At 38.3% G+C, this 18136-nt stretch overlaps 1 protein-coding gene across 3 annotated transcripts in view; it reads left to right on the plus strand.

Annotated features, from left to right (window-relative positions):
- The window catches only part of LOC124290289 (high affinity cGMP-specific 3',5'-cyclic phosphodiesterase 9A-like), a 109494-nt gene that overhangs the window by 11454 nt on the left and 79904 nt on the right, over window positions 1–18136 (plus strand). For 2 of the 3 annotated variants that reach the window (XM_046727001.1, XM_046727002.1), the window contains exon 1: window positions 8931–9338. The exons of the other annotated variant lie outside the window; for it this stretch is intronic. In XM_046727001.1, the coding sequence (XP_046582957.1) occupies window positions 9251–9338 (88 nt within the window). In that variant the 5' untranslated portion in view covers window positions 8931–9250. Of the gene's footprint in view, window positions 1–8930; window positions 9339–18136 lie in introns of those variants that run through there. 3 annotated transcript variants of the gene reach the window in all.

Here is an 18136-nt window from a genome sequence, read left to right on the forward strand (position 1 = left end):
CAACCGTGGAATAGAATCTATACTGTATAGATGTTTTATTCGTATTGCCCAGTTATAAAAGCCTCGAGCATCCTGAATCGTCGCTTTGCCTTATTTCACTGCTTCTAACGCTTGTCGTTTACAAGAACCCCCCAGTCCAGAATATTTCTATGAGGTACTTGTGAATTTCATCAAATACGTGACGAAAATCATACGTTATGTGACCATGAACGCTTAGCTTGATATTGCATATTTAGAACATATGTTAGTCTTTACATGTTCTCTGATACAAATCAACATGAGACGAATTAAAATAAATATGATCACTGTTTATCAAACATTTTTACCCTGAATCATAGGTTCCTCAAATACGTTATGTTATCATCAAATACATTATGTTATCATCAAATACGTTATGCTGATAAAGTTGCTCATATGGTCAAAATGGATAACCCTAAATTACTTAACTTTTCATGATCCTTTAAAATAATATCACGTCATGTAATTTAACATCTAAATTTGAAATTTATGGTTAGATATCATTTAGAGTCAGATGACACTTGCTACTTACCAATTGTGAATGTAATGTTGCCAACATCAAAGCGAGTTTGATGCTGCCATCAGCGGAAATCGGAAGTAGAGCGACCAAGAAACACGTGACAACTCGTTGCATTCGGATTATATGAGCGAATGTTAATCACCGATGTTTTACTGATTGTGGTTTGGTAAGTGTAACGTAACTGACGAAAACGTATTTGACGATGATGTCAATGCTTTTACACAAATGTGAAGATTTTATTTACATGAAAGTTTACAACTGGTCTTTTCCTATGAGGGACACAATGTTCTATGGAAATACCATCTAGATTGGGATGCATTTGCGCTATCTGTGTTCTACGACCGTGAATGTGCATAACGTATATGACGAAAACCAGCGTACCCTATGGCAAGAATGTGTTATCTATTGTGGTCATCTTGCTATTAGTCGACTCTCAGAAAAATGTTAACAAGTTAAGGATTTTTTATTTTATTAACATAATCGTATGAGCCATTGTTTCAACCACTGTTGATAAAAGTCAAATGTGTCCAAACCACATGAAAATCTGTAACGCATCTGATGGTAAAAGTTGGGACAACTGAACTTTAAACCACAGTAATCTTTTACAGCACTGGAGGCTTCTAAACTACTAAATGTGATGGCACACGATTGTAATGTAAACGTAGAAATTCAACGGTTTAGACTATTGTTACTTAATAATGTTTTATTCATCTGTCAAACAATACACCCTGCAGAAGGACACAGTTTTTAACAAGTTGCTCTTTGATATTCCCTTCGTGTTTTTATAAAATCTGGCAAGAGTAATCTAAAATTGTTTTTTATTTTTTCCTCAACTCAAGGGACATCATATTAAACAAAATGGACATTTCAAAGTAAAGTATTAATGACGCTCTATCAACGGGACAGCGATTTTGTTAAATTTGATATTTATCTCAGAATGAGTGATTTGTAATAAAAGTGCTGTCCACTCCAAACCGGAAGTTGGGTGGTAGCCATCTTTTCGCTGGGCACAGAAACTGTATTTCCACTCAAGAGTGAATGAGTATGGCTTTACGCCGCTTTTAGCAACAACATAACAGCGGGGGACACCACGAATGGGCTTCACACATTATACCCATGTGGGGAATCGAAGTCTGTTCTTTGGCGTGACGATCGGACGCTTTAACCACTAGGCTACCCCACCGCCCCTCCTTCCAACAACATTGGACATGAAGTATTAAGTCCGTTTGAATTAATTATTTTGAACTGAATTTTAATGTATTGGTCTATTAGGATTTGATCAGTGTATAACTGTGTGATACATAGATCATGACACACATACTGCTGCCGTGCGTTGCCTATGACGTGATGTGAGGTGTGGTGGCCTCATGGATAAAGCCGATGCTCGTCACGCCGCAGGCCTGGGTTCGATTCCTGATATGGGTTTACGGCGAGGAGCCAATGTCTGCATGGTTTTCCCTGCTGTGGTATTGCTTGAATGTTGCTAAATGCGGTCCATTTCCGGTAAATCTAAAGGTTTATCTATACAATGTTAAACCTCTTGAAATTTATCTACAGACTGAAACGTTTCTCCGGTCGGCCATATGTGTCGTGTTATTCCGCCGTGATTTGTTTGTCTGTTGTTAAACGCCGTCCGATATATCATGACGTAAAAACAACATATTTACATGTAGAAACTTACGTGTATTTCAAAAACATGTGCGTATCCGCATGCACTGTGTGTACTTCACACGACACACGGTGAATTGGGACAGGATATTAAGACACGCGTAGACCTTTATATGTAACATCACAGATACGGGCTGTCCACTCCAAACCGGAAGTCGGTAGGTGCAGCCACCATCTCCTTGCTGGGCCGCACATGCTGTATTTTCCTCCAAGAACATAGGGCATGAAGTATAGAGCCCTTTTTTAATTAATTATTTTAAATTTAATTTTAACGTATTGAACTGTTTTAGTATATGTTATAATTTATGGTGATGATGATTTTAAGGGGGGTCACCCATTTTGTCCTAGGGAGGTAAGGTGGGGGGAGCAATTTTGTACATAAAATAGTAAAAAGCATGCTTAAAATTATAGGATGGGGGGATTGCTAAGGTTAATGGTCACATCCCACCGGGTGCCCATTTTCTGCTCAGTGAACAGGACAATTTTGACCAAAATCACATGCCTAAGGTGAGACCACATGTATCACATGCATGTGCTTCGTTGTGGCGCAGGACTGAAGTCCTCGAAACTCTCAGGAGTCAAGCTGCCAAACACGGTCACCCATCCAAGGACTCTCCACGCTCAACATTGCTTAACTTCAACTGAACTCTGGACCAGACAAACCCGATACTGATATGACCAACGCGAAACACATCGGAACACGAACTTTCATTCAGTATAGCAATCGGTCCTCACCATCCGAATCACTTAACCAGGAATCCCAAGGTGAAACATCTGAAAGAACATGACAGTCATTCATATCTGTAAGGTATATTTGAGACAAACTTGTTACTGACCTGACGGAGATTGGAAGTATAGTCCTACGAACTATATCAAGAAACTCTCAACCATGCATGTTACGTTTTTTCTCAAAGTTTACCATTGACAAACATCAAAGTGTAGCCATGCAAAGTTCGTGCTTACGAACAATCGATGTTCTGCTATTTCTGTAGACTGACAGTTAGTCTCAGAAATGAGCATATTTTACAAAAAATATAAGTTTTTAAATTAAAATTGTAAATACAATAAAAAGGAGCCCAGGGATTTTCTTCATCTAGACTTGCCACATTTTCTAGACTTGCGTGGGCTTTCTTGGGTATATTTGCTTCGGGGTCTGTACGACAGACTACTATTTCTGGTAAATCTAAAGATACGGGTTTTTTAACCCCCTTGAAAACTGACCGCCTCCGTGGTGTAGTGGTTAGAGCGTCAGCCAGGAGAGCGGAAGGTCGCGGGTTCAATCCCCGACCGCGTCATACCAAAAGACGTTAAAAAATGGTACTTGTTGGTCCCTGCCTGGCGCTCGGCATTAATGGGTACAACAAGGACTTGTCGGCTCGGATTCAGTATAATGTGTCTAAGTGGGGTATTCATGCTTCACTGCGGCATTGTATCTCAGTAGGCTAGCACTATAAACCAAGCTTAAGTCTGGGCTAGTACAAGCAGCCGCACATACATATACACACGCATGCACGTCGTCATATGAGCGACATATTCTCAAGCACGACATTAAACCCACTTTCATCTCACCTCACCCTTGCAAACTGCGATATGTTTTCGCACAGGAAAAATCCCGATATTCTTTAAAAACAGAATATTTATTCATACTTACAGAAAATCGCAGTGTTCTTTCATTCCATAGATGGCGATGTTTGTCTATTTCCGGTAGAAGGTTTATCTATGCGATGTTACTCATCTTGAATCTTATCTACACGTGGAAACATTTCTTCTGTCGCCCTTGTTTTTTCCGCCCTGATTTGTTTGTTTGTGTTTCAACGCCACCCTAGACACACAGACCGATGTATGACGATGTAGATAAACAACATGTTGTGTGTATTACAAAAGAATGTGTGTATCCGCATGTACTGTGTGTACCTCACACGGCGCACGGTGACTCGTGACAGGATGTACATGTACAACTTCTTTGAGTGGTATTTAAGAAGTTGGGAAGTACAATATAGAACAATCTTTATGGATAACAACTTCTATTCGTGAGTGCGACGTTTCGATACAGATTCTTGTACCGTTGTCAAGCATAATGGAACATGAAGAAGGGGGAAGTATATATATATACTGGATGTATATTCATTCCATCCGCTTATGATGCACTCATCCACCAAGCCCAATCTACTGTATAAACTCTGCTGTATAAACATCTTATTATTATTTGTACATCATTGGCTTCCACGCCTGTCCTTTGTCTACTCTCTGGCTTCATCAACTTTCTGCCTAGCCAATAATGTTAATTATGATTTGTTTTTTTGTTAAATTGTTACATTTTTATATACCAGGGGGTGTTATTTGTCAACAGCTTCCTTTAACAACTGGTTATTCAGTATTATTGCCAGGAACTACAGAAACGATTTATGTGTTTAAAACATCTACTGGAATCAAACCCGTTCCTCTAGGTATGAGATGAGCAAACACTGAGACCACTGGGCCACTCGGCTTTTGTTCTCGATGAGCAGTCTTGTATTTAATGGTGCTCTAATTTATTCCTATATATATTGTATACGTCTTCGGGAATCGAACTCGAAGTTATTACATAACATGTTTAACCTTGGAGTGAGTGAGCGAGTGAGTTTGGTTTTACGCCGCTTTTAGCAATATTCCAGCAATATGTTTAACCTTGGAATAACCTGTCGCTCTCATTAGAATTATATTTCATGAGATTCACATTCAGGGTGTTATCCCTGATTCTATAAGTGAGGGAGTGAGTTTAGTTTTACGCCGCATTCAGCAATATTCCAGCCATATGGCGGTGGTCTGTAAATAATCGAGTCTGAACCAGACAATCCAGTGATCAACAGCATGAGCATCGATCTACTCCACTGGGATACGATGACATTTGTCAAACAAGTCAGCGAGCCTGACCACCCGATCCCGTTAGTCGCCTCTTACGACAAGCATGGGTTACTGAAGATCAATATTCTAACCCGGACCTTCACGGGTTACCTGATTCTATAACGTATCATGCATGGTGGTTTACGTCGCGCTATTGTTGCTGTAGATGATTTTCTGCTAGCATTTCATGACCGTTCGAGACATACATTTTAAAAACGCGAAAAACTGATGCAATCGTAATTCTTTATGCAAAATTATAGAGACTTCATACATCAACCGTGGCAGGGGTGAAGTTAAAGAAATCACTCATAGAAATCACTCGAAGTTAGTGAATCCGGAAACAGAATCAAATCGGGTTTGGTTGGTTCGGGTTTCGCATTCAACAGATTCTCATGGTTTGTATATTACTAAATAGTAGTTAATACTATAGAATCGACCCTGTGTCACCAGGGTGAGGAGCGAACGCGTGTACCGCAAGGCCACGTCTCTACAAATCACCATCTAATAGTAATAACTAATACCGACAGAAAAATACATTTTCTCGATCATGTCCTGTTCAGTTCCTTGAAAACAGGATGACAGGAGACATTGATTCGAGATTTACAATACTCATTGTTGTGTTTCCCAGAACATTCAACCAGGAAGACAGCCGGATTACAAAAAAATCGATTAAAGTTGAAAGAATGTTTCCTTCACTAAATATCGATAGACGCTGTCCTCTCATTTTCGTTTGAAAGGGTTTTGGGGTTCTGGATAGCAGTATTATTGTTGTGATGATGATGATGATGATGATGATGATGATGATGATGATACAAATTCTGTTCACGTGGTTATGTTGAGTATATATTGGCAAGGTATTAGTATAATCTTTAAGGATAATCAACACTCATTACAACGATGTCAATAATTATTGTCCATGTCCAAAGCATACCGATGTACAAGCACTCCTTCTAGGAACCCGGTGAAAAATGGCCCTAGTTATAATCCATGCTTGTCGATACAAGGGTACCCGGTAGTCGGGCTTGGTGACTTGACTAGTATCACGTCATCGGTCCCCGACTGAGAGGTCCTTTTTCACTCTGATTTGCATGGTCTAAACTGTATTTACTGGCGATCGTGGTATATAACAGATGAGCGGCGTAAAATTGCATTTAATTACACGTTCTCGCGAAGCGGTGAAAAAGAAAATTAAAAGAGCTTTGAATTCATAGTTCGCCAAGCTTCCTTATTTTGAAGGTGTCGTGATATAACAGATGTGCGGCGTAAAACTGAATTTACTCACACGTTCTCGCAAAACGAGCAAACTAAAAGGACTTTGAATACAAAGCTTACAAAACTTCGCTCGATTATTTAGAGTGAGTGAGTGAGTGAGATTAGTTTTACGCCGCACTCAGCAATATTCCAGCTATATGGCGGCGGTCTGTAAATAATCGATCCTGGACCAGACAACCCAGTGATCAACAGCATGAACGTCGATCTACGCAATTGGGATACGATGACATGTGTCAACCAAGTCAGCGAGCCTGACCACCCGATCCCGTTAGTCGCCTCTTATAACCACAAGCATGGGTTACTGAAGATCAATTCTAACCCGGACCTTCACGGGTCTCAACCATTTAGAGGATGTTTTGATATATATATAGTTGACGTGCGTACTAAAACAATATTCACTTTCACTCTGCAATACAGTGGAAACAAGAAACTGATTGAAAACGCTTTGAATACAAACGTGTCGCTGAACACAACATACACTAGTAGTACCTTCGCTTTGATCTCAAAGATGGCGTCAATACACCATGAATGCGAAATGTCCTGAGATTTGCTTGACATGAAGATCGAGGTTGTTCAAAGGAAAACAGATACACACGTCACATTTCCCGTCAGGGGACTTTTAAATGTTGTATTACTTTCATTGATTTATGAATACAATTTTATCGTAAATGCTTTCAAAAAAGAAACAGATTCAAGTCCACTCTAAATCCTTTTAAGATCAGAATGGTAATAAAATTGTGAAAACACCATTACGTCGGAGGTAGGCCAAACAAACGTTTTGAAAACACAATACATGTGACATTTAAGCCGTATTCTATTGCATTGGGATAAAATCGCGTTCAAGTATTATAAAACACTTCCGATCAAGAAAAATAGGTGTGTTTGGTAGTGGCTTAAAATGAAACAAACAGAAAACAAATACTAGAGTGTGATGCATTTGATACAGCTATCTTTTAAACCTGGAGTTTACGTAGCATTTCGACGACTGTTTCAGGCTAGTAACGTTTTGATTATGTTTGTGATTTGAGATCAAATCACATTTTCAAGTTTACACTTTCTTTTGCCCGACAGTTTACATTTTTAAAGAACGGGAAATATAACGAAGAAAAATAACATCATAGCCATTTATACCACATTTAAAGCTTTAAGTGAGTGAATATTCCAGCTATATGGCGGCGTTTAAAGCTGTATTAAAGACAGTGTAGATACACTAGCCATGGTGGGCACTATTTGCGAAGCCCATTTCTGGTGTCCCCCGCCGTGATATTGCTGGAATATTGCAAAAAGCGGCGTAAAACCAAACTCACTCACTCACTAGCCATGGGATATTTCAGTTCAAACGGATAAAACCGGTTAATCTGAGTTCCCGAAAGAAGCGGTAAGGTAGGATAATAGTTGAAGCGTTCGCTCGAACACCCGGATTCTCATTTGGAGACAACGTGTAAAGCCCATTTCTGGTGTTCACTGCTGGAATGTTACTAAAAGTCGCGTAAAACCATACTGTCTGTCAAAATGACCGGACACAAGGGTGTGCTTGTTTATCGTGTTAAGCCATAATGCCCGAAGCGCTTGCCCATGTAACGGTGATCTGTATAATCGAGTCCAGGCCCCGATTTCTCAAAACAAACTTAAGTTTTTACTCAAATTTCAAACTGAGTTTGACAATTTGAAACAGATGAATTTTGAACTCAGCTGCATTTTTATAATAAAAAAGCCCAAACAACTTAAGTATTCTATTCACCAAACTCAAATTGTCTACTATGTTTGAGTTTAATATCGATTTCAGTTCATTCTAGGAAATGCGTTTTCTCAAATTTGAGTAAAAATTCGAACTTAAGTCAAAACTCAGACTTAAGTTTGTTTCGAGAAATCGGGGCCAGGCCAGACAAACCAGTGGTTGATATAATTACCAACGCTTCGCTGGGAATACTGTAACACACAGTGAACCAAGTCGTCGACAAAGAACTCCTGATCTAGTCGCCAATGGGACCATATACTGTTATTATTGGGGACCATTTTGAACCAGCATCTGGTAGGGACCGACATGGCGAAAAAAGCCCCATATCCTTAACGTTTTGAATTTTGTCTGTGATAAGAATTCAGTTGAAAAGATCACCGTCACTTTATATGTTGTAGTATATCAATTAGAGCTTTGAGAACATTTTTTAGAAACTGTATTAATTAAAATTGATCGTTATATATATTGAGAACATTTTGAAAAAGTGTAATGATGAAAAATTATCGGTATAAATGATACTGATTGTTCAATAAAGGTCCAGGAAATTGGACAGTTATTTGTTGTAGCAGTAATTTCTGAAAAATGAAAGCAACGTTCACAGATCGCAATACTTTCGTTGCTAAGCGATGCTAAACTGTTAGGCACTGTTTTAACAAGCGTTGACTTGAGATTCTCGACTGTGGACTAACAATTTCATAATGTTTACGAGCGGCTCGCGCCTTCCCTATTTGACGCGGAAACTAGGGTAAGTGTGTGGCTTACTGCACGAGATCCGTTGAACGCTCGTGGGGCTTCATGCGTGAAGCGAAATACGGCATACCACGTGATAACAGTCGCTCAACCAGGGCAAAAATTCCCTGCTAGCGATAGAATGTTTTAGTGGACTGTCATGGGCGATTCGCAGTTCAACGCGGACACGTTAATGTTCCTACCAAGCCTGGGTTTCTATGCCGATGTGTAGTGGATAGCAGTTCAACGCTGGATATGACAACAAGGATATACATCCAAATTATGTCGGTATTTTAACACAAAGGAGTTTGACAGAACGCGGAAATCTAGTTCAGCATATACCATGTGCTAGCAAGCGATCGTCAGTGGGCTTGTGTCATGTGGCTTACTACATAGGCCGATAAGAGGATTCGAGTCGAAGTATGACGACCAAAATTGTTTATTTTGTGGTTGACGGACGAAATGAACAAACAGAATTCCGCGGGAACGATGACACAGAAGATATGCGAGGTAAGTTTGTTCTGACTACGAAGCGCTGAGCAGTTCCGTACTCAACCAAGTGCCCTGCGAGCGTTGAACGTAACCCACTTAATAGAAGATGTACACTCTAACGTTTCGCTGTCGGTGCTAAAGAAATGTGGGGTCCTTTCAGTTTATGACGAACTTTATAGGATTTAAACCTGTCAAAGTGCCATGACGCTTTATAACGAGACACGTTGGGACATATATCAGCTGAATGAAAGAGCGGGTCGGTAAAACCCCCATTAGCTGGAATAGACTTTTAAAAAGTTTATGGTTTAAAGGGGTTTATTTGACAGTGAGGAAATTCCTTCATTTTAGAGATATCCTATCCAAATCAGCATTAGCGTGAATGTGAAACAAGTTACGATTAAACCGACAATGAATTGTCCATAGTGAATAAATTTCATCTCGCATATGTCTGTTCGATCGGTTAAACAATGACAGGTGTTCGTATTATCAGCTTGCAAAATATCTGATGTTATTTTCCGTGTGTTGTCGTTTCCTGAACAATACACGGGTTTGTTTCAGTTTTTAATTCTTCAAAGGGTTATTTAGAATTAACAACTGAAATATCCGCAATTTTCGACGCAAGATCACCTGTTTCATTTGACGGCGTTCCTGTATCGGGGGTAGCGGTAATCTCTTTCACCTGAACGGCGTGTTATGTAACTAGTTGTCAATTACATTCGTTAGCGACAGTAGTTGAGTTGCTCGAAATGATTGACAGCCGAGCCACACACTGTTGTCTATAGCTGGTATCGTGGTAGTATCAATCCGATGATGAGTTCACTGCACCGTGGATATTGCCACAACTGCATACCTTTGCTGAGAGTTTTGAGATGAATCGAACTTGGAGGCATTCACTACCCTTGTTGATGATGTGCTGTTCAGCTTCTTATAATTTTGTATTTGACAGAATAATAGGTTGTGATAATTTAGGAAATCACATTATCGTTGGGAAAATATACTCAGAGTTTTAACTGTCTATCAGCTGATGTTGAGGGAGAGAGAGAGAGAGAGAGAGAGAGCGAGCTGATGAGAGAGAGAGAGAGAGTATTTTAAGGTGGATCATTAAGTTATCTTTGATTAATATTTAGAAACTATGCAGAGAGAGAGACTCTGAGAGAGAGAGTATTTTAAGGTGGATCATTAAGTTATCTTTGATAAATATTTAGAAGCTATGCAGATATGTCCTTTGATTAACATACAACATTTGAGGCAACAAAATTCAAATGAAAGTTATTTTCTGGAAAGAGTTTCGATTGTATTAAAGATGACAGAATTTGTCTCCTGATATAATGTTTTCTACCATTAATTTGTTTTTTCCTTGACACTTATCCATCTTGGATTATTTACTGTTATGAATTATAAGATTATTGAATTAATTGTTGTTTTATGAGATATTTATTCCTTACCACAGATGTTGTCATTACTTTCGTATTAGTACAGGGCTGTTATGAGGCATGTGCATATTTGGTGGATTGAACTTCCATGTATACAGATTAATTGTTGAAGAATAAAACAAAATTTTAGACCAGTATTTAATATTATTTCCAAGTCATTTATAAACAAAATAAACCACTAGCATGAACCTATGTAACACACTGACTTCTTAAAAATTTCTTAATGTCTCTGCTTGCCAATTTGGACTTAGTAGGGATTGGATGGACAAAATGGCTGATGTCAGTGGAGGTTGCTTGCTGTTCTTGTGTCTAACATGAGCATGTCACATTCCTTCTGTACTTTTATGCATGTGCTTGGGTTCGCAAAATCAAAAACAAGGTAAGGCCAGACTAATTGTATTTTTAATTCACTGGCAGGGGTGGAAATAACCCATTGCCCTACGCCCCAGTCCAGTGTTTTTTTCTGTCGGGCAAGCAAATTTGTATATCGCAGTGTACCGGTGTCCAGTTGACTTTCCAATGTTAATTATGTTGTTTATTTAAAAAATTAACAAGAAAATCGGCTAGTATAGTGGAAAAATGATCAGGGCAAGTGATTTTACATGTGCCACTGTACCGGAGTACACTAGCAATTTTAAAGTTATTTCCACCCCTGACTGGACATATATATATATATAAAAGAATAAGAAAAAAATATAAATTAATTTTCCCCGCTCAAAAAATAAAATCCTTAGGTTTTTATTGGCCAAAAATGTAAACTTTCATAGGCTGTCAAAATTCCAAACACTGAAATCAGTTGATGTTGCTAACACTTTTTATATCCATATTTAATACCTCACCATCAAATGATACTTTTTGCACGTTTCGTGTATAGCTTCTATCAGATATAGCTGCATACATATTGGCCCAGGGCCTTATCTAATTACACATATTTTTAAAGAATTTAACAAGTTTATGCCAGAGACAAGCAGTACCTGAAATTAAAGGCCGAGGTTACTTTAATACTACAATGATACTAATTACAGGTAAACACAGGTATGCATTTATTGGAGGAAATATGGTACGAGCACTTACAGATTTGTAGTGGTGATATTAATTGTTACTTTAAGCCATGTCAGTGTCCACCACAAGTGCTGGCCTCCAGCTGAAGAGATGTTATCTAGTTGTGACACTGTTCTGGCCATTATAGTGGCCATTAGCTGACCACAAGCTGTCTGCCAGGGCTTAATGGCTTGCAGGTTGCAGCAAAGCTGGGAACAGGTTTAAGGTAGCATATTTTTTGTTTTATCGTTTAAAGAGACTTTTGCTTGCTATTTTGATTGGTAGATTGAAAAGACAAAATATGTAACTCAGTGGGTTAATATTTGTTTTGCTATAAGTTGTTTGGGTTGATTGTTTTAAGTATATGTAAAATAAAGGCAGATATTTTGGACGTCTCTTCAGGCCCTATGGGAATTTAGCTTATAAAAGGTACTTGGAAACCTTTGCTTGTCATAAGAGGTGACAGAGTGGATTGGATGTGTGGTCAGTTTTAGTGGTCAGTTTTAGTGACTCAGGTGATTCTGAGTCCGTGTACCCTGCATGTAATTGCTGGACACAATCACTGGATTATCTGATCTGAATATTTACAAGCTACCATCACATCACATTGCCAAATGAGGCTTAAAATGGCAAAACATAATTTTCACTTCGGACTTTCCCCAATCAAAGGCTGGTGAATAAAACTACTAGAAATGAAACACTGTTCAACGTTTTCAAAGTAATTGCAACAAATATATATTGTGTGGATATTGACACAGATTTTATACCATATTCAAGTCCTTATTCCAAGTCACCCACACTATGTCACTTATCATAAAGTTTCTTGAGGAAATTAGGAAAAAACTGCACCAAATGACTGACTGACTGACTGAGTTTGGTTTTATGCCGCTTTGAGCAATATTCCAGCAACATCACGGCTGGGTACACCAGAAATGGGCTTCACACATTGTGCCCATGTGGGGAATCGAATCCGGATCTTCGGCGTGAAGAGCCAACGCTTTAACCACTAGGCTACCTCACCGCCCCGCACCAAATGAAACAGGCTGTCTACATTCCATTTCTTAACTGACTCGCATATACACTCTGGCCATCAATCTTAACAAAAGTCATAAAAGCTGTGTGGACAACTTACTTGAGTAGACGTGATTAAGTTTGAGTCTCTGACGTTTGTGTAGCATCACCATAGTAGTCATTATTATTACACAGAAGTATGTTCAGTTTAACACAAATTATAGAAGCACAGGTTTGTATAATTAATCACCTTCTCTGGTAAGTGCTTTGACGTCACCTTATCATGTTCAATGACGTACAAGGATAAATCGCGATGGAAGTTTGTCAACGGCTTGGAGTCTGGCATTGATTCATGTAGAGCAACAGGAACTGAGTCCAACTTGTGATTGGGGGAAAATCCTGGATTTTAGGTAAAACCCCATTTAGTCTAGTTTTAAATGTGAGTTAATCAAACATTTATTTGACTGTTGTTAGTGCCCATTCTATAAAGTGATGTTAATGCTTCGACTGTTTTAAATCATGGTTGTTATACAATGCGATCTTAGAGCTAAGGTGGTTGTTATTCACATAGCTTACATCGACTTAGGACAGCTGTACCCAGATTGTTTTGAACAATGGCAAATGTACTCGGAGACAGGCTGTAATTTCAATGGAAAGACAACTTTATGGAATGTGTTCTGGATGTACAGACATGGCAGTTCTTTTTGGAAATGATTGTGTTTCTCGCAAGATGGGATTTTGTGATGAAATTATTGTTTCATTTCTGACATGTCTTCATCTGTCGAGATGCTTCCGATTCCTATAGATTAATGTTACACTAATGATTGTGTGATAGATAGCTCATTATTGTCTGAAGGAGTTGTTTCTGATGAACGTATAGTTGTTCCATATTAATAATAATTGCACCTTTTATTCTGTTTTTTATTTAAATTTTTTTTTAGTAGAGACAAAATTCTGGCCTTTAATGCCTTTTGGAGCACAGTTTGCCAAATCCTCTAAGTTGCAGAGTTCTCTACCTTGCTCATGCTAGGATAAGCTGATTTCTGGTGATGATGATTTTTGCGAGTGATGTATCTGTTTAGACAGCTACTAATGTACAAGTCCAGGTTGGAAATCATATGTAAAGTGGTTTTAAAAGCATTGTTTTATTTATCAGCGCATACCCTTATTGTGGCTAGTATCAAGCTCAAAATTAGACGGAAATTTAACAGATTTGAGCTTCAATTTTTAGGCCAAGGATGAGGATATCTCATGGAATTAATTAAATTTTTATCTTTTACATTTCAGCAGTTTTAACAATATTAATTATATACCATGGACTTATCAGTTTCCAAATTAAGTTCCCTTGCAGGTCAATTAGGAAAAAAATAGTGCATTCCAAATTTCGATTCTTTTATATTGTTCTAGTTTAGAGGTATTTTGAAATTGCTTTGAATTAATAATGTAAACTGGATGATAAAAACCTTGTCCTCTTATTAGGTCTTATCAGTGAAATGCAAATCACCTTCACCAGGCATAACATAGTTATGTATGCGACAGGAATTGGAAGTTTTATATTCCTTTTGGGGAGTTTTAACAGACATTGTTCCAATCTTGGGATTGAAAGTCAGTCTGAGAGAAGGTCGAGAAGAACTGTTATATGTGGGATCATCAATAATGTATCACACATATGCACTACTTGTATACTGTTCTCCATCAAACTAATGATATTAGACGTCAGATCCCTCAAACGTTCAAGTCATTCATAAGACGAAGGCATATTTAGCATGTTTATGGGGCTAGCTTATCAAAGCTGAACACTTTATAATGCTTATGAGGGTTATAAAGTTTGGTTTGTATAGCTTAATCTCACAATCACTTAATGTGTGAGGGGTTTAGGCTAGCAGACTCTAGTCTATATAAAGTTTTTAAATCTCCATTGTTGTACGAGCTCACGTGGTCAGAAAAGAGAGTTTTGATCTGTGCATGATAGATAGATTGGGCATGTTATTCAAGCTTATGTGAACCCATTGGCTAAGTTACAAAGTAACAGCCTTAAGAATCAAGGAAGTAATGTAGATCCTTGGTACAGTAGTGTTCAATTGCCTTAAGTAGTGTACAATGCAAATAGTTGTGTCTATTGAGGCTTCCGCAGTTTTATGGCTGTTTATAAAGGATCTTTTTCACACAGTGATGATCTAAAGTTTTGTTTATCAGCACTAAACACGTATCGATTTTGGACAGCATTTGAAAGGAAACAGTGTTGACATTTATTCATTTTGTAGATAAAAATAATACCTGTATCAACTTGTTCATGGTGATTATTTTGAAAGTGTTGTAGTTGTCAATATTATTATGTATGAACCACAAGTACACAATGTATGGTTCCCCTACAGAACCTGTAAGAAATAATGCTTGTCGTAAGAGGCAACTAACTGGATCAGGTGGTCAGGCTCGCTGACTTGGTTGACACACGTCATCGGTTCCCAATTGTGCTGATCGATGCTCATGTTGTTGATCTATGGATTGTCTGGTCCAGACCTGATTATTTACAGACCGCCGCCATATAGCTGGAATACGTTTTAGACATTTGTAAATCCAGGACTAGTGACAGCTTTTCTATCACGTTTTTTTCTGGTGTGAGACAAACATTTAGTCAAATGATTTTACAGAAAAAATAGTTGTTAAATTATCAAAATAAACTATTCAGTGAACAATGTTTATAACATTTATAACTAACTGACTCAGAGCTGTCAACCTCTGAGAGTTCCAATGAGTGAGAATCTGAGGTCCAGGGGGCGCACTCTCAGTCAGGCCTTGGTGGGAGGTTGTACCAAGATCGTTTTTTAGGTTATTTAAAGATAATTTTTATGTCATTTGGTGCTACTTTATAAAAGTTTTCAATAATGCGTGAGTTTAGGGAGGTAATGCATGAGTGTGTGACACTGAAGTAAAAGGCGTGAGTCTCACACAGGATGCGTGAGAGTTGACAGGTAGGACTGACGAATATAATAAATTGTATTTTGGGGCTGCAGCACTTTTATCATTTTTCAGTCAAAAAGAAGAAATTGAACTACAGTCATATAACTTATAACAAACTAAATTTAGTGGTCCCTTCGAGTTTGTTATAACTGAGCCTTACTGTAATTCACATAAGGCCAGACACTCTTCGTTCAGGGAACCAGGAGTATTCTGGACCAGCCAACCACTATAGACTTGCTTAGGCTGTACAGGATTTATTTCTTACAGTGAGTGAGTGAGTTTAGTTTTAAGCTGCACTCAGCAATATTTAGATTCAATGTTTTGAAAAGAAAGGGATTTAAATATCTGTATCTGTAAATAATGAGCACTTAATGTTGTACAGCGGTTATAATTCAGATAGAGAATAATGTGTTTCTCAGACATGTCATGGACAGTGTTACATGTGCAATATACTAATATTTAATGAGAAAATTAATGTACCGTAAAGATTTTAAAAAGATGTTCCCTAAGTTAAGGATTTGTTTAGTGACTGTTCTGGAAACTTAGTAAATATTTTCAGATCATTAAGGTTTCAGCGCCTCGAACATTTCTATACTATGGTTACATGAGTATGGTAGGTATATATGTTATGCCAAACAAACGCTGATTTTATACAACTCTTCATTTTGAACATATGTTTTAAAGCAATGCTCTGGTTATCAGAACGAATATGGTAGGCGACATGTTCTACAAACCAACATCCATTTAATACAACTCTTAACAAGTCTACAATCTGAACATTTGTTTCGAAGCCATGATGTGGTTATGAGAACGAATACGGTAGGTGTATAAGTTGTTCAAAACCCACACCAGTGTTATACAATGCTCTTCCCAAGTGTTAAAGTACTTGAGGCTTTTCCTAAGGCACATGGACGAAGGAGCCAGGAGAACAACCCAGTGGGAAGCCACCCGCTCAGCTGTGAAGGTTACTTGTCATTCATTCATACTCCTTTTCAGGGCTTTATCCCGTATCAATAGGTCATAAAATATAGGGATTACCGCCTTAGCAATCTTTACACACAGCATGACCACTGTCATTCACTATATTGAAATATACAGTCTGTATTTGTTTAACTTTGCACAGGCATGAATAGGTCTCATTTGCAGTCCAGTCTCGTTGAGGCTTACAATGCCCAGAAAAGGCTGTCAGTTCAGCTACTGTTGGTATACTCAGCTGTAAAATAAATGCTACAGTTATTATTCTCAAATAATGTGTGATGATATCAAGAAGTGGGTTTGTAAGTTCACAGTAGATAATAATATTGACACAAAAGTGTTGAAATGAATAGTTTTGTAATATTTTTAAGTGTTTTTAGACTATGAAATAAGGAAAGGACACCATTACTAATAGATGTGATCAGTGACATAAAATGGCTGAAACAAGGCGTCTCAAGTTTTACTTATAACATTTTTAATATATTCCTTGTTTGGTTTGTAAATTGTTTGAAATGCAGTTTGTAATAACGAAACTCAAAGGGATCAACACCCAATTTAGTTGTTTAGCTGCAGTTCTCGATACTCATATCGACTTTAAGGCCGAAAAAATGCTTTTTAAAAATAGTGTGGGTGGGTAGATTTGGAAAGGGTCGGTCGGGTAACCGAAAACGGACATATTTCTTTTTTTTGTCTAATGTACAACAAGTAACTGGGACTCCATTCTCTTCCCACAGGGGTTACTCGCATATCTTCCTGCGAACCTCTGTTCTAATACGGCCCTTTCATGGAGCGAGTGTTCAGGATTCGTGATTGGTTGCAATCAAATTTAGTTGGGCAATCAGCCGCGTTGTTTCAAAAGTGATCATTCGCACGGCCTCGGTAATTTTCGTATGCTTCTGGAAAACTAGAACCTCTTCCCCTGCGAGATGCGCAAACGTTTCTTCGAGACAGAACTCAGTCATGTAAATGCGGATCAATGGCGACTCCATCGCCCTCGTTGACAACGGACAAGCTTGCCATTAAATGTCGTGTGTGTCACATCAACACAAGTCCCCGGCAGAGAAGAGGGATATTTGTGGCCCCATTTTAGGATTTAAGTCGATGTAACACGCGTTCTGATTGGATAGAAAGAAGGGAGATAATTCTTGTTGTGACTTTTTGCTGCTAGGGGATTTTACGAGAACCGGGAAATATGTCCGTATTAGAACAGAGGTTCGTAGGAAGATATGACAAGTAACCTCTGTGGGAAGAGAATGCTGGGACTCAAACAAGTGTTCGTTATATCCAGGAGTTTGTTATGAGTGTTTACGGTATAAATACAGTTTATTGTAAACATACTTAAATAAAAATCAACATGTGTGAGTGTGATAGTACAATCCTAGAAACCTTATCTAT

The sequence above is a fragment of the Haliotis rubra genome, unplaced genomic scaffold (assembly GCF_003918875.1).
Source record: "Haliotis rubra isolate DU_JTF1 unplaced genomic scaffold, ASM391887v1 Scf460, whole genome shotgun sequence".
NCBI lineage: Eukaryota > Metazoa > Mollusca > Gastropoda > Lepetellida > Haliotidae > Haliotis > Haliotis rubra.